The 21,620-nt window shown below is 40.6% G+C and overlaps 2 protein-coding genes across 4 annotated transcripts in view; one reads left to right on the forward strand and one right to left on the reverse strand.

The window, feature by feature from the left end:
- Positions 1 to 331: 331 nt before the first annotated feature.
- LOC118417166 (F-box only protein 31-like) lies at positions 332 to 13,948 on the reverse strand. Of its 2 annotated transcripts, none has more exons than XM_035822591.1 (11): positions 13,742 to 13,948; positions 9,623 to 9,679; positions 8,596 to 8,672; positions 7,919 to 8,092; positions 7,481 to 7,555; positions 6,468 to 6,577; positions 5,473 to 5,626; positions 4,592 to 4,672; positions 4,241 to 4,289; positions 3,083 to 3,248; positions 332 to 2,397 (listed from the first exon to the last, which is right to left on the reverse strand). In XM_035822591.1, the coding sequence occupies exons 1-11, from the start codon at positions 13,890 to 13,892 to the stop codon at positions 2,241 to 2,243; spliced, it is 1,251 nt and encodes a 416-aa protein (XP_035678484.1). In that variant the 5' UTR covers positions 13,893 to 13,948; the 3' UTR covers positions 332 to 2,240. The 2 variants fall into 2 exon arrangements, with proteins under 2 accessions (XP_035678484.1, XP_035678483.1); XM_035822590.1 differs by having other exon boundaries at positions 3,083 to 3,251; positions 13,742 to 13,947.
- A 1,403-nt stretch (positions 13,949 to 15,351) lies between these two features.
- The window catches only part of LOC118417207, a 22,131-nt gene continuing 15,862 nt past the window's right edge, over positions 15,352 to 21,620 (forward strand). Inside the window, exon 1 of one of the 2 annotated variants that reach the window (XM_035822662.1) lies at positions 15,352 to 15,691. The gene's annotated coding sequence lies outside the window, so the exon portion shown is untranslated. The remainder of the gene's footprint in view (positions 15,692 to 21,620) is intronic. The other variant, XM_035822661.1, reaches the window with a different exon arrangement.

The following is a 21,620-nucleotide window of genomic DNA, read 5'->3' on the forward strand; positions in this document are numbered from 1 at the left end:
TAGAGTTAATGGATATAACTGCACTGCAGGGAGTCCAATTCATCTGATTTGGGCAGTGTGAAAGTGCCAGTGGATAGGATTCACTTTAAGTGGATAGGATGCAACTTATCACACAAGTAATCAAAGGTGAGTTTGCTCATCGAAAGAAAAGGAAATTTTCATCATTCGTCAAGTTGATGCTGGAACTGACGAAGCTGCTCATTTCCATCTGGGGGCTGGAGGAGACGCAGAAAATGCTTGGTAAGGTCCATAAGTACAGGGACATTTATGAAGATACGTGTATCTTCAAAGGAATGGCGGAGCACAAAATTGAGAAATCCCTTGACCAGTGCAGGAATAAAGTTTTTTATTCGGATAAGACTGAGGGCGCACTTATCGGATTGTCGAAGAGCAGTGTGAATGCAATTTTTTATTGGGTAGAAAATTTTTTATACGGATAAATGTCTTATCCGAATCGATTCTTTAAAAGTGTGAACAGGGTCTTAATATTTCATACTGGTAATATCCATGTTCAAGACAATGAAGGACATTTTGTTGATTCAGCTATACATGCATATCCAAAGTCATTGACCACTGGCTGCCAAATTTTTCACCATGGTTTCAAAATTTGAAAGTTTGATGTTGTACACTTAAAATAACATTTTTTTCTCCAATTTTTGTCCCAAGAAACATTCTAAGATATCATTGTGTTTTCATTGTTTCGAGAAGAAGAAATGGAGCAAAAACAATATGTTTCCCTACAGTGAAGTTGGACATAAAAGCCTTTGAAATTCTTTACTTTAGAAACAACCGTGTGAAAATCTTAACAATCATGCAGCTAATTGTGTTTGCTTAGTGATCGCTTAGTTTTTTTCTCAGTTCTTAAAAACAACATGAATAATAAAAGTTAACTATACAAAAATAAAAAAAATAAGTGTCATCCAAAAAATCAAATTACGTCATCCAAAAAATCAAATCAACATGGCCTAAACCAAAAATCAAATTCATGTGGCCTTTTAATTTTTTAATATTTTGTATACATATACAATATATTTCGTCTATGCTATAATCAATAATCTTAGTCACATGAAATTACACTGTCCATTGCCAACAATTCTAAAATTGTCAAAAAGCATCAATACATAATGTAAGACGCCAATTAACAATCTCTATGTCTGTCATAAAACAAACTAAAACAACACCGTCAGCAAATTATTTATGAGAAAAATTGTTCAAGGGCAACACCAGGAGTGGTCCACTGTTTTAGCCGCTTGACAACTGCTACCATCCCTCTTAGTACATGTACCAATTCACAATACAATGATTCAGAACTATAGACACTAAAAAAACACACAAATATAAAGTCTGTTACAAAGCTACAACACAAACATGTATATATATATCGGGTTTGGATTATTATCTTTTTTAGAAAATAAATCATGTGGCCAAAATATCAGGTCATTTGATTAAACTCTGACCAGTTAAGAGTTGTGCAAGACATATTCATTCATTCATTCATATTGGATAGGTCTGACATTGTAAAAAAAACAAACAATGAAAATACAAGTCCTTCAGTTCAAACTGATTCCAAAACACAGCTGACATGGTACCAAAAAAAAGTTACATTACAACAAACCAAGTGTACAGTATATAGCGGGCCAGAATATAGCTCAGGGGTACGTTTCATCCCTTACACCTCAATGATTGAACAAACCTATTTATTCCCAATCTAAAAAGTTTCTAGAATCCTGAAAAAAAATTGAGTTTCCAACACCAAAAAATGGACTTAATTTTCGACAGATCAGCTCCAGTCTGTCAAGGAATGAATAATCCATTGCTAATGTGACATCATGTTATGTAGATAGCACATGTGACTCAGTGAGCAGTGAATCATAAGTCGCAGGTAGTCTATAGCACCCACCGTCTATGTTTAATAGGGATGGTTGTAAAGCTCTGATGTAGTTGGCCTCTTTGATCTTTTGTGGGCGCCATAGACTTCCTGCAACTTATGATCCACTGCTCACCGAGTCACATGTTCTATCTGCACAACGTGATGTCACAGAAGCAGTGGATTGTTCATTCATTGACAAAGACTGGAGCTGATCATTTGAAAATTAGGGTAAGTCCATTTTTTTGTGTCGGAAATTACAGTTCAACTTTGATTCAGAGTGACTTTTTCAACACGGAGTAAGCTTTCAAGTTATGGTTCTAGAATCGATTCTACTTTGTACAGATTGTCTCAAATGAATATAACTTTGAATTCAGTCCATTTTCTCTGTGACTCGACTGTAGACAGACAGAGATCTCAGCTCCAGCCAGAGGAAGCCGAAGTTGTCGTCGTCAAAGACAACAAAATGGCCGGGTGTTCTGCTCGGGCTGGTGTAACCGTGGCCAGCTATCAGCCCCGTTCCACAAAACCTGAAACATGACACAAACATTGGTTAATGGTCATCTAGTGAAGTCATCATGTGATGACAGCCATTCCTCTGTTCTATGGGTCGAATTCTAGGGTGTCTTTTTCTGATGGAGAAGCTGAACCCTATGACCTTCACTATGCTTTAAAATTTACAGAACTCTCTCTATATATAGCATTTGTGAACTTGTGTATAAATCTTTGACACTTGAGCCGTTAGTTTTGTGAACTTTTCTTTACACCGGCAGAAAGTTGCAACATTGCGCATGACCTCGCATGACCTCCGTGGTACGAAAATGGAACGTACTGGCTGAGTTCCATCCTTCAAACCAAGAGAAAACTCAGGAGTTTCAATCTGATTACCTTCAAATTTGACAATTTTTAAAAGATCGGTACCCCATACTAAAACCTCTGCCTGCCAGTACTTGACTGTTATCATGTGACAGCTGCTTTCCTGAAGTGACTTTTGTTATACCACGCAAAATGTATCAAAATGTTTCCAAAGCATTGCAGCTGTGATTAAGCAGAAATTTCATCACCGCAAAGTGGGTACTGTCCAAGTTAATTTTGGGGCATACCAGCTTCTGATAAAATTGTTCAGGGAACTTTGGTATGAAGTGAAAGGTGAGGAAATGGATCACACCATTGAGTCAGCTAATTGGATAAAAAAAAACAGATAGAGCTACCAACCTCATTTTGCAGGTTTTTGGGTAGTTGATCCCCCTCTCCCTGAAGCCTTCTGGGATTGCAAATGGCTGACTTTGAGGAAGGTGCTGCTGGGATACATCATGGCCTGACCCACAAGCTTCCCCCTCCTGTGATTGGTTGTTGCTGGCACTGTTTCCATTCATCTCTTCTTCTGAAAAAAACATGAGACACATCAGCATACTATTCTATCTCATCTGACACTATGAAATGTCACCCTCACACTCAAGGTTGACAATCGCAGCAAAGCCTGACGATATCACCCCTGACAACTCAGCCACAGAATTCGGTTATAAGGGGCACTTTGCTTATGAATATTAATGAGCTTGCCTGATTTGTCGCAGGCCAATCAGCGACCAGAATGCATGTTTCGAACAAACAGCGTACGCATGGTACGGTGCAGCGTGAACAAAGATCTGTTTATCTTTGCATGACGGTAATTTTTTTTTTTTTTTTTCACATGCCAGGTCGGTATACGTTGATGCCGTGGTTACCTATACCCACAGAACCGACAACTGTTAAATTTGGTACCTAAATAAAGACGTCTGGACGCTGAAAGTACTGTGAAACGTTATGCCGGTACTGTTATCTTGCTCTTGAATATTAACGAGTTGCCTTATATGGCGCCTTTCCGAGCTTTCGACAACAAAAAGCCATCTCTCTCTCTGACAGTTGGTTAGAAGCAAGGCGCCCCTAATAACCGAATTCTGTGGATGAGTTGTCAGGGGTGATATCGTAAGGCTTTGCCTCGATTGTCAACCCTGAGTGTGAGGGTGTGTAATGTGTGCCACCTTACCACATGCTGTTAATGCAGAAATGTTCACACTTCGTTGTGATGGCTTCAAAGAAACTATCACATAATGCTAATAGTACATGAAAGATAAAGTGAAAATGTAACATGCACATGTACGTAGTAACGCTAGTTCACCTTTATCTGCGGGGTAACCTATATTCGTTCTGTTTACCAACACGGTATTAAGGGATATCAACCAATATATCCAAAATATTGTAGTTTGAAACTACCATCTGTCGCATTGATTTCCCTAAATACCCATTTCTGAAAGCAATGGATATAGGTTACCCCACGGACAAAGGTAAACTAGTGTGACATACAAAGGTACATGTAAGTAGCCCCTGACCAACCTTCCTTGTCGGCCTGCTCAGTAACGCGTGCCAGCTCAGTAGGGTCCACCTATCAATAACAATAAGATGTAACAATAAAGATAAGCGTATAGATAACCCAATATGTACATGTAGCTGCCGACAATGTTAAAGCCTACATTGAACACATTACATACACTGTAAAATACACCTTGACCTGGAAATGTGTGATAATCAAAACATATGAAATCCACTTCACATTCTAACCATCGTAAACTAGCATAAAAGGCCGAAAGTTAGGCATAAAAACTGTTGAAAAAGATAATGCATCATAAGAATGATAGTATATTACTGTAATTGAATAATGAATGTACAATATGGAAGGACACATACCTGTTGTTCTTCATCTAGCATTAGAGGCTTTTTTGTATCGACCAGAACACTGAGCTCAGAGGCTGGAACATTGGGGTCGCCCTGCAAGAGGTACACATCATCTATAATGTCTTTTTTTATGATCAGGTGATTCACAAGTCTGATCTACATGTATGCATCATTCTTGGTACAATAAACAATCTTGCTGGACGTCTGTACCAACCGGTACCTATTCCCAAGGTCAAAGTCACGTCTTCCCCAACCTGCGCACAATTAGATGGGTCCTCTGGGAATTCAAGAATCCGATCGCTACAATGTCCACCCTGCATTTAGGCTTCAACTTATGGTAAATTGGATCAAACAAACTTAATTCAAGCATAACATCTATTCTCTGAGGCATTATACTGCCCGCTTCTGGAGTGGAATGCCCCTTTAAACATTTCCTGTTTACAGCTACTGTAGCTTGCTATGTCTCATGGCAAAAAGGCCCAGTTTACAGGAGGCAAAAAAAAATAACTTGTCCTAAAAATGTCCTACAGCGTTCAACGTGCGGCATGTGTCCTAGGACACATTTTTTGCCAGTGTAAAAACGAAAATGCTTGCTGTGGTGCGCCGCAGTGTGGCAGACCCTGTTATGAATATCAGCACATGTAACGCTAGTTCACCTTTACCCACAGGGTAACCTATATCCGTAGTCTTTAAAAATAATATATCTAGAGATATCAAGGCATCAGATGGTGGTTTCAAACTGTAATGTTTTGAAAATATTGCTAACTTTGAAACCACCGTCCGTTTACTTGATAACCCTATTGAAAAATACACCATTTTTAAAGAACAATGGATATAGGTTACCCACGGATAAACAAGGTGAACTAGCGTTAACACACACACTTGTGACTTACAGTAATTTTCTTGCAGTGGATGTAGTGCCTATCATAAGTCAGTAACACGATCTCCAGTCCGTGGCTTCCGTACGTGCCCTTAAACAGCCCAGGTGCGATCAGCTGCTCAGGTAGGTGGGGAGGCATGGTCAGCCTTTTATACACATAGCAGAACCTGCGGGGCAAAAAGTGGTAAAAACATAGCTATCAGTACATTTCATACCGTTAAAATTAGGTACAAACTGAGGATAAATAATAAAGTGTTACACTTTCCAGAGTTGGACAAGTCCACTAGGCCTATTGTCTTGGGCAAGTGAAAATGTGGAATGGGCAAATGCATGTCCACCCCACTTGCCTGATAGCGCAATTTAGATTTTTTCCACTGAGTGAGATTTCGTTATACTTGCTACTTTTCGCTTTCATGGCGTCAAGCATTGGTCAACACAGAAAAATAGAGCCAACTCCCATCGATGGAAGTGAAAATACATATTAGAAAAATGTCATTTAAATTTCAGGCAACTTGGTAAATCTTTTATGTACTTGCCCCATAGCTCAAGTGAATTTTAGAAAACTTGTCCAACTCTGACTTTCTCGTTCACAAGTAACTACTTGCAGTGTGGCTTTGCTACAGCTCGTGTGTTCAGCCAATATTATTAGGTCACCCGTACATTTCTCGATAGATGTGTTGGGTTCTTTTATATGCAGGGGTTTCACGCTGCTGCCCTTACGTACCTTTCTGAGGAAAACTGTTTTTATAAGTGGAAAACTTGAAATACTAGCAAAATTTCCTTCCTATGAAGTTACAGTTGTAATATCATGAGCAGAAGTTACATAGCTGGTCAAGAAACAAATTATATGTCCAAATACAAGCTAAATGGTGACAGAGATGTACTACTACAACCGACTAAACTGTGATTTGTCATCACTGCCCTCAGGTTAAGCTGTGGTGTAATGGGGGCCCCCTTGCAGATTGAAAAAGAACTGCAGCAGTCTGTACTAGAAATGGGCATACTTACTGGTACTGGTTGATGATCATGAACTTCATGAAGAGCAGCTCCTGCATGTGCTGAAACATGATATCTTCTTCAGACACGCCCATCTCCTCTTGACACCATTTTAAAAACTCCTGCAATTGGGGTGACAATTGTTAACATGTAATGTTAGACCATCATGTCAATCATTGTTAGCAGTTTATCCAATGATAGCATGGCAATTAGCTGTTTGACCAATGAAAAAGCGTCTTACAATTTCGTTTTGCATGTGGGGGTGGGCAGGACTATGGGATTGGTTTCTGCAAGAGGGGAAAATCGCATATGTGAAAACAGTATGATTTGCTAACCTCCTAAGCAGGCCAACGAACTGGGCTTTGTTGGGGCTAATACTGTAAATGCAGAAATGTTCACGGTGGTTTTATGTTAGCAGTTTTTGTGGTGACCGCTTCACTGTGAACTTAAAACTTAAAACCACCACAAACATTTTTCCATTATAGTATGAGACTGCAGTCTATGACACTACTGCGAAATTAATACCACTGCGAACACTCCATTTTCCCGCTACTGCGAAAGTAAATCCCTGCAAACTTAAATGCATTATATTATCATATACACATGTACTGCTCTTTTCTATAGCCTACCAGTCTGATGAAGATAAGGAGCATTTTCATATGGCATCAAAGGGAAAGAAACATGGAGGCAAACACAGCATGTATTTAGTACATTTTCAGTTGCATTGTATAGCTGGTCCAGGACATTTAGAGATCTTCTGACTTTATTCGGATTGTGACAAAAACAATACATTCTGACCCTATGAAATAACCTCTATAGTATCAAGTCTGTTTTGCTCTCAGAATAGAATACTAGAAGATTACATACAAACTTCTTTAAAAAGATACGGGAACATTTAATTTACAGTCCATAGACTGAAATGCAAATCAAAGACATCATAGGTAGACAGTACCTGCCTACTTCACTGAAAGGAATGTGAGTGAAAACAATCTTTTTAAGGCTCACAGCAGACTGAGAGGACCAACCTGTTCTCTTCCCTGTGGATGTCTGTGCAAGTCTGGACAGCAGCATTTGGACATGAACCGGGCTGTGCTGGCATTCTGAAAACAGACAAAAGCACACAAGTATCAACAAATGTTTGGTTAGGATCACAGTTGAACTGTGAATTGTCAAGACGAAAAAAAATGGACCCAAATTTTTGACTGACTAACTCCAGTTGAGGAATGACCAATCTATGACTTGTGTGATATCACATTATGCAGATAGAACAGGTGATTTGCGATGAGCAGTGGATCATAAGTGGTAGGAAGTCTATGGCGCCCCCCGTCTCTGTTGAATCAACATGGCCTTATATCCACATTACCTACTGGCATTTTATGCTCCGCACCTAAGACATCTTTCTGTTCATCTATGAAGCACATTACAAAATATACAAAAGTTGACAACCCTTCAACAAGTCTTACCAATAAGGGTATCTGCCCCTTATGGGGACCCTGCGGACCCTGTAGACAGTTTATAATGGTATTTCCCTCATCATCCAGCATCACTTGGAACAGTTCCTTCACCATCATGGGCCAGTCCACGTGTGGATCGTGGGGGGCACCGTACTGCAGTCCTAGCAATTTATTATTTTGGAACTGTAACACAGGAAAAGTTTAAAAAGCACATCAGTATTTGAAAAAAAATACAATCACAGATTGTCCAGAACCTGAGATAACAAAACCAAAAAGCCCGCTGCAGTATCAAATAAACACGCTATTAAAGCGGCCCAAAATCTAATCATTTTGAGGTTTCATGTACTCTCCAAGCAAAGGTTAGGCTTGCCTTCAGCTGTTTTTGACAACTTTTGGGCATTTCAATCGGGCTTCCTTTTCTGTACTGTTTTCTTGTTGTCTCGCGGCCAATAGTTGGAGCCTGACCTCTGCTTGGAGAGTAGTTTCATAAACACATAACAGCTTTGAGCCTTTGGGCATAGTGGTTTGTGTTGCTGGGTTTGTGGTCTGGCGGCCCAAATTTTGCGTGGGTTCGAATCCCGGGAGTCAGAATATTGTTTCTTTGTGTTTCTGCTACTTTCTTACACACATACAGTATACATGACTGTAATGCTTTTGAATGTCGAAGATGAAAAACATGGCCTTACCTTAACATGGACCAGACCTCCATACGGCTTGATTTCTATTTGCCACGTTCCAAGTAGAAATCCATACTTGTGTAGCACTGAAAGAAACAATTATTGATATAAAAGTGCCATAATCATTCTAAGTGGTAAATGAATGGACAATCAATATTGTGACCACTGTAAGTTATTCAAAAGGTGTACATAACCAAGCACAGATTCTGTAAATGTGGAAGTCTTTTACATAATCAGACTATTTCATGGAGATACGAGGTCTCTGAACTCTTGCTGACTATTGTTTTAAGTCACACAATAGATTACACTTTATTCAGATCCATCGTACACGGACCTTGAAAATTCCAACTCTTCTCAACAACACTAGGAACTACGGAACAAAGTTTAATGCAAGAACTGCAACCATTTCCAGTAGCAACAATTGCTGGGAACTGAACTGCTCTCTACCCCTACTGACCCTTAGCCTACATTGTAGGTACACCATCAGGGTAGTAGTTTGCTCCTATCATATGTTTTGCTTCTGCTACCCGTCTGTGGTATTGTCAGTTATGAGAGAATTAAGGAATGGGTTCTAGAGGGCTCGTTTGAAGACAACAGGCCCTCCCCCAAGCAGACGGGGGCCATTCAGGTATTGGAACGCCTGTTCAAATGAGCCCATTGAATCCATTCCTTAATTTGCTCATGTATAGGGACCAATCAGTGCCCTTGTCCCAAATTTGGATGATTCCATACGCTAATGTGGTCAAGGTTCCTAGATGGAACAGCAGAGAAGCAACTGTATATAGTGTATGATAAATGTTAGAGAAAGAAGCGACTGTATGTATATAATGTATAAAACTATAATAAATGCTGAGGAGCGAACTACTTTCCAGATGGTACCCAGGCTAACTAGCCCTAGGATCAGACGCACAGTTGCTCACTCCTAGACCACACAGATATACTTTAGGAGATTCAGCCCCCTCTAAATCACCAGGTGACTTTTTGTACAAAGTATGAAATATCTTTCTATCTATTTGGTATTGCCTCTCTCACTTACGCTTTGTGTAGATCTCCCTTGGAGACAAACTGGAAGCAGCGCAGGAGACACCAAATTCTGAAACGTGAAGTTAAATGCAGTGGTTACGATAATCATATCATTGTATGTGTAAATCTGATCCCGGTGTGGGTGAATCAAACTGGGATCAAGACATAGACTTTTACTGTACATGTGGCGGCGGCACATTTATGTTTGCAGAAATTTAATTTTGCGGTAGCGGGAAAAGCTAAGGGACTCTTCGCCGTGGTTTTAAGTTTGCAGTAGCGCCATGAACTGTAGTCTCTTACTGTCATGGAAAAATGTTGGTGGTTTTAAGTTCGCGATGAAATGGCCACTGCAAAAAACGCAAACATTAAACCACCGTGAAAGTTTCTGCATGTACAGTAACCATAGATTCCCTTCAATCGATCCGAACTGATATGAAAAGGTATGATTATGCATGAAAGTTTAGTGACCCGAGCAATTGTCGGATGTTTATGTCGTTTTGTCCTGAGTGGTGCAGTCAGGCCTTTCACGGCTCAAGAGGACCTCTAGCAGATAGTGACTTGCTGCATCTTGAAATATGATAAAAGTTGTTATGTCGGTTTGATTTGGGTGACAATTTTTTTTTACTTCCTAATGAACGAGCGTGCTTACAATTAAAAGCAAAACGTTATTTTCAATTGGATTTGTGCGCATAGAAGTTGTGGGTTTTAACATTGATTTAAATGGAATGGTCTAATTGTGGTATGAGACCTTATTTGCTTAGATGGAAGTACATTTGTATGTGCCAATCCCGGTGTGGGTAAATCAAACTTAGACTCTACCAGGCTTCGTGGATCGGTGGTCTAATTGTAGAAATTGGACAAATAGAATCTATAGTATGCTAGGGGAGTTAGCCGGCCAGAAGAGTCGTTTCCTCACCACGAAGACTGTGTGGAGTCGCTATGTTCTTTGAAGTCCACTAATCGCTATCTAATAGGTGTGAAGTGGTTTATTGCTTTCCGACTCGCCCGTGACGGGTCTTGATTGCAGCGGCCGGGACTTCTCACGGGGACCGGCAAAACAATTTGTTTTCAAGCCATCCCGTCCTGCATCAAACGTTTGTTATCGTCATAAGCCCTCGGGTCGGCCATTGCATCCCAAAATGAGTCCTTTTTGCCTCCAAACTTCACCAAAAAGGTACAGCTTGGCCACACTCAACAGGGAAAAAATGCCATCTCTTTTTGCGACCGATTGCTGCAGATTGACCGCACAGGAATTTACCTATAGCGTAAACTGTTATCATGTTACATTTCATCGCAAAATTAACCTCACGCTAGCCTACATTGTTTCAAAAGCATTTATATTCTAGCAAAAAAACGCCGTCCAAAACATCATTTTTGCCGCGTTTTGTTGTTGATCCCAGTTTGACCTTGTCCCAAACCGAGCTGTTTCCCACTGGGCGCTGGCCGATTTATGACTTAAATTATCTCCAGCGCTGAGCTACTTCCTTTGTACAAATAACGGGGGGATTAATTTTATGTTGTTTGTTCATAGCGACCCCGCACAGGCTTCGTGGTGAGGATAATGATTCTACCGATCCACCGAGCCTGGTAGAGGCTAAATCAAACTGGTATCAGGATGATTGGCCCTTTAGCTACTTACCCTGGGAAACCATCTCAAAGAAGCTGCGCAAAGAAGAGTTACTGATCCACGCCTGCCTCACGCATGCCCGCAACTATACACCCGCCCCACTACCAACTGGCCCCACTTGTGCCGGCCCCCAACTATTGCTTGCTTCTCTGTGGAGGCAAGCGATAGATGAGGCCAGCTGGATCGTCGGGCGTGCAGGTGTTGGGCGTGCAGGTGTTCCAGGGCGCGTGTGGCGGGGATCTGTAAACCTTGCGCGCGGCTCTAGGAGTCTGCGTTTTCCCAAGGTATTAGTTACTAGGCCTAATGCCATACTGTTTTCAGGGTCTACACAGACCAACTCCTCTGTTCTAGGGCCAACATGCTCCCAACAAAATTCTACAACACAAAAACTGAACCTTCATTTAATGTTCTATCTGAAGGATGTCCTCAACCACTGCTTATATTTGGGTGCTAATTTCCTAGCCTAGGTTCCATCTGATTACTACCAGGAGGGCCCGGTAGTGATTACTACTTACTTACTTACTTACTTACTACTGGCCTGGTAGTAATCTGATGGCACCTGGGCTACTAATTTTTGCCTGAGTAAAGTGAAGAAATTTGTGTTACGTGCCTTTCCCAACAGAACAACTTCAATGGGACAACATGTCAGATAATTAGGGATGTGCACCGGTACAGTGTACCGATACAGTACCCGTACAATCAATTAGGTACAGATAAAACAAGAGTCTGAAAACTCAAACCTGCTTGAAATATTTTGTTTTGTGATGGTGCGTATGGTGTGTTGTGGGGGGTGATATGGTTTGACGTTTGGCAAAATTATTCCATCATTGTTCTTAAGTTATATATCTACCTATGGTAAACAGTCAGATCCAAAACTACACCTTTCTGGTGTCCTCACCATTTCATTTTTATTTCTTATTGTTACACCTGCACCTGGCACATACATTGTATCTCAATGTGTATATAATGGTTCACACCATACAGAGGTGACAGCGATGGTCACAGTTGCTCTTTTTTGCTCCTTGGAAGATTTTGACCAGAATGCCCAAGCAGTTCTAGAGCAAGCTGCTAGAGGGCCCAAACATACAACACTTCTTCCTTATACCACAAGCTATGTGCCACCAAAAAATCAAGACCATAGCTTGTCCATGTCAAAAGATACAAAAATCCAAGTTCTGTTGCAGTACCAAGGTCACACACCAGGGGATCCAAAATTGACTTTGACCTTCGTCTTCCAAACACCTACCCAAATACCAAATATCATTACAATCCATCAACAGGTTCTAAAGTTATGCTGACCACAAATATGTGGAAACACAAACAGACACACACACAGACACACCAAAAACTATACCTCCATTTTTCATGGAGGTAAATATTATCACAGTCACACGTTCTGTTCTGGAGATATAGCACTGGAAACGACCCTTCCACACACTCCCATGCTACTGAAAACTCAAAACACATGTTACAGCTGCTAGCTGTCCCCAAGGAGGTTGAGACAGAGGGAATGAGGCCAGATCACTCCATATCAGGAAAAGGGGTGTAAATATCTTTTTTTTTTAAACGAACCACAAAACAACAGCAAACTTCTAATCTACTTGATAGCACAATAGGTCACACACTCTATCCCCATAGCAAAGGAAATCGCAATCCATCCAGAGGTTCTAAAGATATCGGTCCGGAATCACAAAGATCCCTACCAGAAACAGTACATGCTTTTTTCAAGCATGTAAAAATACCGAACCCTGGTGTACCGGTACTGGACCTGTATCTAATTAGTGCAAGCCAGGCATGATAACAGGTCAGGGGATGGCCACTTTGACAGATAAAATTACAGCAAAAATTATAGCAGTCTCTGAGCCCCAGTGAGGGAAAAGCAACAAGGGTCAAATTTTTGTTGCATCATGTGTCTACCATAATAAACACCTTTTTATTGGTTCAAACATGCTTCTACCCTTTCTATACATTGTTTTGCCATTATAACATAATATAACATAATATTATGATATAATATTCAATGCCATGCATTTAGGTCCGGACTCATTAGGTCCGGACCTGTACCTAAACCTCTGGATTCGAATCCGGACCTGTACCTAAACGTGGGTTTAGGTACGCATCCCTACAGATAATGCAAACCCAGGAACTGTCCAAATCCCCGTCATGTTTATCTAAGGTCCTCAGGAACAATTGGCTAAAAGTCTGGTTCCCAGGGTATGTATTGTACAGGGTATCACTGTAAATAGAACTTGCAAGTTACACAATTCACAACAAGTTGCATAAGACAAAATATGCAATATACAACTTAGGTGTGCAAAAGACTGGGGACCACAAAAGATAGCTTTTGATCTTATGCACCATCTTGTGCATCAGCTAAAAGTACGCTGCTATTACATTTTAGTCACAAACGCAGTCAAACATAAGTTAATTCACGTTACATAAAGTCCTTGCATAAATTTCAAAGAAGTACACATTTTGACGTGCAACATACACCGTGTTTCTCACCTCTATTCATACATCGTTGCCAGACAAAATCCACCTTCGACGCTTCATGGAAGGCCTTGCAGACCTTAGCAGCTGTTGCCAACTCTTTTCCGGAAAGGAAGGACAGAATATGAGCCAGTAATTCTGGAGGGAAAGCTGTCAAACTCTCCATCTTCAAAATACATTACTAACCCGGAAGTGGAAAAATTCAATGACTGACAACCACGGCGAACGCTCGTAAGCGCGAAAATTCAGTTTAGCTACAATTATATACCAATGATAATAGTTTGACAAACACAACTATTAAAATTGACCTTATGTAATTTTACATACTATTTTATCATTATACAATTGGTGTATTTCAATTCATGCATTTTGTCTTTTATGTTTTTGCAATAGTTATGATACGCACTACTTTACGTACTGATGCTATCGAGTACACGCCTGACCTCTTGACCTTCCGCTGACAACAACTTTGATCACGTGTCTATAAGAAATTAAATGCCTTGCGGACGCCACGTGCAAAATATCGTACGTAATACAAAGTCTGCTATGGCACGGGTAAGGAATTCCTTATTAATTTTCGGTAGCAAATCTGGCTTGATATCTGAGCTAGCAAAATTTTAATGCGTGCACCAAATATGTGATGATTTTTCATTTTTCAATAATATCCATTTTTCATTTTTTTGAAAGTCGATCACGAACTATAGACTACCAAGATTCGCACCAGTTACAAACACAAACCCGCAACTAACATTACCTGAAGTGTGCCACTTGCTAGCTGTCAGGAAAAAATATAGTGTAATCTAAATATGAAATTTGCTGATAATGGCAACTTTAATAAATTCAATGTTGTTGACATCGTCACATTGTCTATTTACTTTACCGGCAATCTTATTATATAATTCGATAAAAGTTGGTACCGTTATATCATAGCTATACGCATACCAAGTATCATCGGGTAACGTTACAACTAGCGAGGCGAAAACTCCAGTAAAAGTAAAACAAATAGGGGAATCCCCTTTGGTCCGAGCGGACGAGAGGGGCGTGGTCGCCACCCCGCCATAAACAACCCATGCCTAACGTACGTGGGACGCACATGTCACCCGTGGACAGCGCTTTACGTTCAAGTTTTACACAGTCGCCTTGTTTTCATTTTCTTCGTGGGGGCTTCAGCGCGTACTGCTAAGCTCATCCGTAGCTATTTCAGACCGTTATTATCAGATAATATGTTTTACGATCATCGCAGAGCTGGAGTTATCAAATTACTCGGAAAATCGAAAATCTTGGCAAATCTCGTCTTTGAATCATTGTCAGATCATGAAAAAAGCGTTTAATCAAATGATACTTCATCAAGACCAATGAATATCGTGGTGATTCAGAATTGTGTCGTTGTGTGATGTTTGTTTGTGTTTGGCAAATCTTTCCCAGGTAATCTACCGTAACGTTATCTACCGTCAGCTGTCATCTTTTACTTTTACCGGACAAAAGTACTTTCACTTTCTTCGTGCGTCTCTTAGCGCAACGCCGCAAGATACAGAGAAAGTTTCTCTAGCTTCCGGCGACTCGCCCAAAATATAACGGGGGTCTGGGCGGTTGAGCTCGGGAAAGCCCGCTAGGTGGTCCGGGATGGTAGTTCGGAAACTCGCGATGGCCGTTAGAGAAACCTGGCGGCAACGACTCGCATCTCAGATGTCTTTTATACTCCGAAATGTCAAAATACTCCTCTTCGAAACTGGCGCGCCCCGTTTGGTGAACGAAGCTCGGCTTGACATCGAGAATGCGGTGACGACACACGCCGTTCGGTCACGGTTTGCCGAGGTTTCCCGACTACTAATGAGCTGTGCTCGGGAAACGAACGAATCGCGAGTCCGTACGGCCGTCATACGATTCTGGACGTTTTCACGGTACCGTGCATCGTCTGGCGACTCGCCGCGACTGCCACGTCGATTCCCGACCATTCTACCACCGGTACGTACCCACCAGCTTATTTCCTTCCTTCTAGAGTAATCTTGACGATTTCGGAATGTCTTGGACAAAGTTTTGGTCCGAATTTCGTGGGGGAATGAATGAAGCCTCAAGTTGTTTTCGCGTCGCAAAGATGGCGGAAAGCCGTGAAGGGGCGAGGCGGCGCCTCTACCGTTTTGTCAGCTTTTCCCGTTCAGCTGTTTCAAGCGTCGTGAATTTGCCACACAGCTTACACAAGACTAGTGGCGTTTGGTAGTTGTCCATCTACTATTGGTCAGCTGAAGCTGTTTTGAACTAGGCCAGTAAAGAAAATAGCCCAAAAGCTAGGACAAGTCTGCAAATAAAGTTGACGGGTGATACCAAGATGTTAATGGGAGAAGGGGTGTTCAGGTTGCTGTCATAAAAGAGTTGAAGCCTTTATATCAATGTTGCACCGACCCCATCACTAAGATGTCAGCAGGGTTTGAGAATTTTTTTTAACGGATTGCAGCGTATGATTTTTACACGCAGCTACAATTTTGTTTGACCCCGAAACTTGAGTTGTTTTTCCTATCAGTAGCCTCGGTGCCTCCCCACCCAGCGGATGCCATGGGCCGTTAAATGAAACGACATCATTGGCTATGCATAACAGCCTGGCCGGATGCCCAGGTCTGATCTGCTGATCTTTTCTCCTTTGCTAAATTCTTAGCGCTTATTTTGGCCTGGCAGCTGACGTCATCCAAAGTTTCCAAAGAACGAGGAAGAAAACGAAATCCGAGGAATTAGACTTGGCTACGATGCTTTCTTTCTAGCGTGTCGTTCCCACACTCAGAGATTGCTGGGTTTCTCACACCTCAGTAATAACGTATGCAGAGCTTGCCCCGGGAGATCGTTTGGCCTTCTGGCACTGGCCTCATTTTGGCCATCTTACAGGGGAAACAACACTGTGGTCCGTTGAATCTGTCCAGATCGTCTGTCTAGTGAGACGTGCTATAGTTATAAGACTGTGACTGCATCAATATGTCAAAATGAGCGGCACACATTCTGTGCCTCTAGCTTGCCTACAGTCACATTGGTGACAACACCGACTCACACGCGCATCGCTAGGCGAACTTGATAATTGACAAATACCAGGGCCGATGCGTTGTGCGGTGTTGTGGAATTATACTTCTGTCAACAACAAGGAAAGGATCAGGAGAGAACGTGTACTGGAGCTGCTTTTTCGTGCCATGCATTCAGCGAGTATTGCATAACGGGCTAATATCAACAATAAGATTTCATAATCACATACCATGCGATGACTAATGAAACAGGGATCCATTCTAAATTTTTTAAAAACTTGTCAAAATTTTCTATTAAAATAAACTGTACTCAGAAGTTGCTAGTTTGTGTAGAATATTTCGATGTTCCCTACTAAAAATAGAAATCAGGAATTAGTAATTTCAATCGCCAGGGCTATCTCGGGGATCGTCCCTTTGTCCTGAGCAAATATGCTTGAGTGGTTTGACAAAAATTTTCCCGTGTCCGTCCAAAAAATCTAAACTTCGCGACATGCTTTTTTTGTACGACAGATTTTACAATGAAAATTAACGACGTTGGCAGCCAAACATTGAGTCACAGCGACAGAAAAAAATTAACACAGCTCTGCTTTCTAGAAAACTCTAGTAGTAATTTCTACCAACTTGAAGTTTGTTTAGAGGAGTGCTGAGAAAGTTGTGGTCTCTACTATTCGAAGTACAGTATTCTGAAACCCCCTCCTTCCACTCCACTGTTGACTGGAGGGCACCTCATAAAATATGATCATTATTCATACACATGTAGTTTCCATTTGAGTGTCAAAAATTGCACCAACGATTCACAAGTAGCTGCATAGAGGAAGTTGCTGTGCTAACAGTAACAAGGTGTTTTTTTAGCAACAAGTCATATGCAGTCATTAGCACCTTTTGTTTTGTTTGCCATTTTCTGACCTCCAATAGTTGTATAAATGTTGTATTGTCTTGTAATGACAATGTCTTCCGAGAGGAAGATCCCAAGATATTTGTTGACATATTAGCGGCTTTATTTGTATTTCAGTAACTGTTACTAGTACATTTTACCATTGTGTATTTGCTGACAATGTACGGCGATTATTAAGTAGGCTACAGTAAGAAAAGCTAAATTGATTGTATCAACATTTATTCAAGTGAAGAATCTAGGGAAATTTTTCTTGTCTTTTTAAAGTTTTTTGTTGTATTGCTGCTCAATAGTTTGAAAATTGTATGTTGTGGATGTAATAGCCATTGCATTGTCAATACAGACCCCAAGTCAAATGCGCGGAGAAAAACATTTAACAAGATGGACAAGCAAAAAAATACAGTCTCTTAGCCATTTTTTCTCTCAAAATATAGACCACACACAAAATGAATTTAACAAGAATTTAAAGAACAATGAAAATTGAATTTGAAGCGCGAAGACATGCTGTCATAGCCACCAAGTGACACAAGTGTGGTAGCCCAGTATGAGTATCATTATAATAAGGCGTAAGAAAAAAAATTACAATACTGTTGAAAAAGTAAAGTAATTTAGCAGGCTGAATAAATTCTGACTGAAATCTATGAAACTCCACTAGCCCACCCAAAAAGAAGTCTAGGGTGGTCAGGTTTTTCTAGTGTAGGTAGGGACAACAGAAAACAAAACATTTTGCAGTCAAGGCTATCACACTTATGTCACATTTATACACTCACACAAGTACCACACTACTAGCGTCACTTCTACTAGGCAACTAGCACTCAAGCCAAGGCTACCACATTACTTGTTTTCTTTCACATTGACCATCGCAGAAGGTGAACAAAAGTTGTTTATTTTTATAAATTATGCAAATTTGTAGATGTCATCCATAAAATGTACTTGCTGTGGCCCAAAGCATAAAACTAATCCTCTTTTAGCCAGCCTCAAATCCTTTCAAACAATATCTTTATTATCTTTTTAATGGCTGTATATTATCATAATTATAACAGGCATTTCGTATTGCATTATCTTTGTAATGGCTGTATATTATCATATTAATTATAACAGGCATTTCATATGCAAACAATTATTGACAAAATATTGAGTGACTAGTTTCTTTCATATGACTTTAACGTTGCTTTTTGAATCTTCTTTTTAATCACTTACTTGTGTATCATGTTGGAAATTACTCACTTTAATAAACTTGCTAAAGGCTTAAAAATTCTAAGCGTATGCGCTATTGTACAACAATGCACATGTGTGAAAAATACATATAGAATGTGTATTATACTAGTTGTATGAATGTGAATATGACAAAGCTGACCGAATACTGTATATGATGATAGCTAATTTTGCTGTATAGTGAATTGTTCCCAGCATGATCGGAGTACCCTACTACGCGAGCATGACGAATCAACACCTTTGTCATGTTCACCTTATTCAATGTTATTGTGGCCTCTACTGTTCTGTGCAACAATAAAAGGCGCAAGCAAAGGCTGGACTATAGTGTGTCAGACCAGTGAATAGAGTATACAGCCACTTGTGGGCCAGGGTTCTAGCCAGCATCCATCCTTCCATCCTTTGACGGAATTTTGTAGCTGGGGACAGACAAAAATTTTGCCCATTCTGTCCTCTGTGATGGACAAAAATTGGCATGTAAAGATATTGATAAAAAAAAATGAAATTTTGCGAAGATCCTCATCAGAAAATCAGCCATTGAACCAAGCGGAGTATATTATAATGCAGGAAATAGCATTTCAGTGGGTTGTAGATTCAAAATTTTCCCGGACCCCCTACAACTATCGCATGGAAGCCTTTAGCGCTTGACAGAATTTCCTTTTAAAACCCAGGGGATGGAAAAAAATTTCTGGCTGGCTACTTAGAAGGTCAACATTACTTGTGGCCATTTCTGTAGTCTACTGTAGACAATAACAACTTAGAATCAGGAAAATATTGACTTATGTTGGATCAACTTGTTGCTCTTTGTCATCAAGTATCCTGTTATTGATTTCCATATGACATGCAGTTTATGTAGTGTAATATGACGCGGTCATACGAATTGCATGTGCTGCAATAAATATTTCCAGAGGGCGATTTGATCCAGTTCTAGCAAAATTGTTTTCCTTTTGAAGTTCCTCTAACAATGTTTCTGTTGTGTCTGTGCCATTGTTACTCTGGAAATGCAGGATGTCCGGTGCGCTTTCAGCACTTTTGAAAGAGTTATGCCAGGATGTTATGCCCAGGGCACTAGCCAGCGCCTGTCATTTGATGGAGTATTTGCTGTGTTTGAGCATTGGTTTGAGTCAAACTTTGACGAAAAATTATAAGACCATTTCATGAACCTTAGACTTCGCCTTTTACAGACAAAAATTGGGTAAAGTTATAGAAATATTCAATTTTGAATAAATCTAGTCCAAACATCGTCTTGGAAATTGAACACTGTAAATGCAGAAATTTTCGTTACATGGTCTTATGTTCGCGGTTTTCGCATTGCAAATTTACCGCAAACTTAAAACCACCGCAAACAATTTTCCATGGCAGTAACTAAGACTACAGTGCATGGTGCTATCAAGAACTTAAAACCACCGTGAACAGTCCCTTTTCCCGCTACCGCGAAATTAAATCCCTGCGTACTTAAATGCATTTACAGTACTTGATGGCAACTTGTACAGGCAGATGGAAAGAAAACAATTTTTAATGGGTTTTCTTCGTGGGAATTGGGATGACAAAAAACATTCAAGTTGGCAAGAGGCCCAAAGTTTGTGTACTGTAGTATTGTTTGTTAATGTTATACTGTATAGACATAATAAAGACATCTACTGAACAATATTGTTCATCATACTTGAAGCATGTGAATGGTGTGACCAAGAATCATCATGAGAAATTTTACGTAAAACTGTTCTATATATACCAGTAATACTCCATACCCTGGTCTATCGAACATAGTACAACGTAAAAGAGCGCGCCGCTTCCGGGTTTGCCTAGTTGTGCCCGGTTAATCTCCAGGCAGATCTACTGGTGCCATAAAGAGTTTAGCTGGCCAATGAAGTGAAGGCTCAGAACAATCCTTGGCCAGCTAAGCTCCTTATACCACAGGTAGATCTGCCTGGAGATAAAGCCCAGGTACCATCCGGGTAGTAGTTCACTCAAATCGTGTTCGCTTCTTCTACCTGACTCGGGAACTGTATATTCAGGTTTTTTTGTGGTAACGTCAGTTCAGGTAGCCTGCCTGGGTGCCATCTAATTTCTATCTATAGCTACCAGGGCTCCTTACAGTAAAAAAAAGGTAGCGACTGTAAGGAACCCTAATCGTATGGTACCCCAGGCTAAGTTGATGAGGAGCAAATTAAGGAATGGGAGAGTGCTCGTTCGATAACAACAGGCCCTCCCACAAGTGGATAGAGGGCGTTTCTGGTGTTGGAACGCCTGTTGGAACACATTCCTTAATTTGTTCATGTGTGGGGACCAATGAGCGCCCTCATCCAAAATTTGAATGATTACAGAAGTTCCCAGATGGAATAGAAGAGAAGTGACTGTACATATAGTGTATAATAAATGTTGGAGCGAACTACTTTCCGGATGGTACCCAGGCTATTAGGGAGGAGGCTAGGAATCAGGATGGCAGAGCATAATTAATTGCTGACCTACATACAGTCCTGAACCTACGCTGATCAGCATTCTTGTTTTTCCACATCACAATGGCTAGCTACATGTACATGTAGGATATAATTTACTATTTCTGATCTACTAGTAATTGAATGCCTGTGTTCGTCTCCATATCACTCCCATGATTACCTCACAATCTCACTGAAGTTGTAAATTGGTTTTGTAGCTGGATCATCACAATGGTTCAAGCCCTATGTTCCGAAATCCCTATGTTCCGAAATCTCTATGTTCCGAAATCCCTATGTTCCGAAATCTCTATGTTCCGAAATCCCTATGTTCCAAAATTTTGACAAACAGCTAT

This window comes from Branchiostoma floridae, chromosome 6, assembly GCF_000003815.2.
Source record: "Branchiostoma floridae strain S238N-H82 chromosome 6, Bfl_VNyyK, whole genome shotgun sequence".
NCBI classification, from domain to species: Eukaryota; Metazoa; Chordata; class Leptocardii; order Amphioxiformes; family Branchiostomatidae; genus Branchiostoma; species Branchiostoma floridae.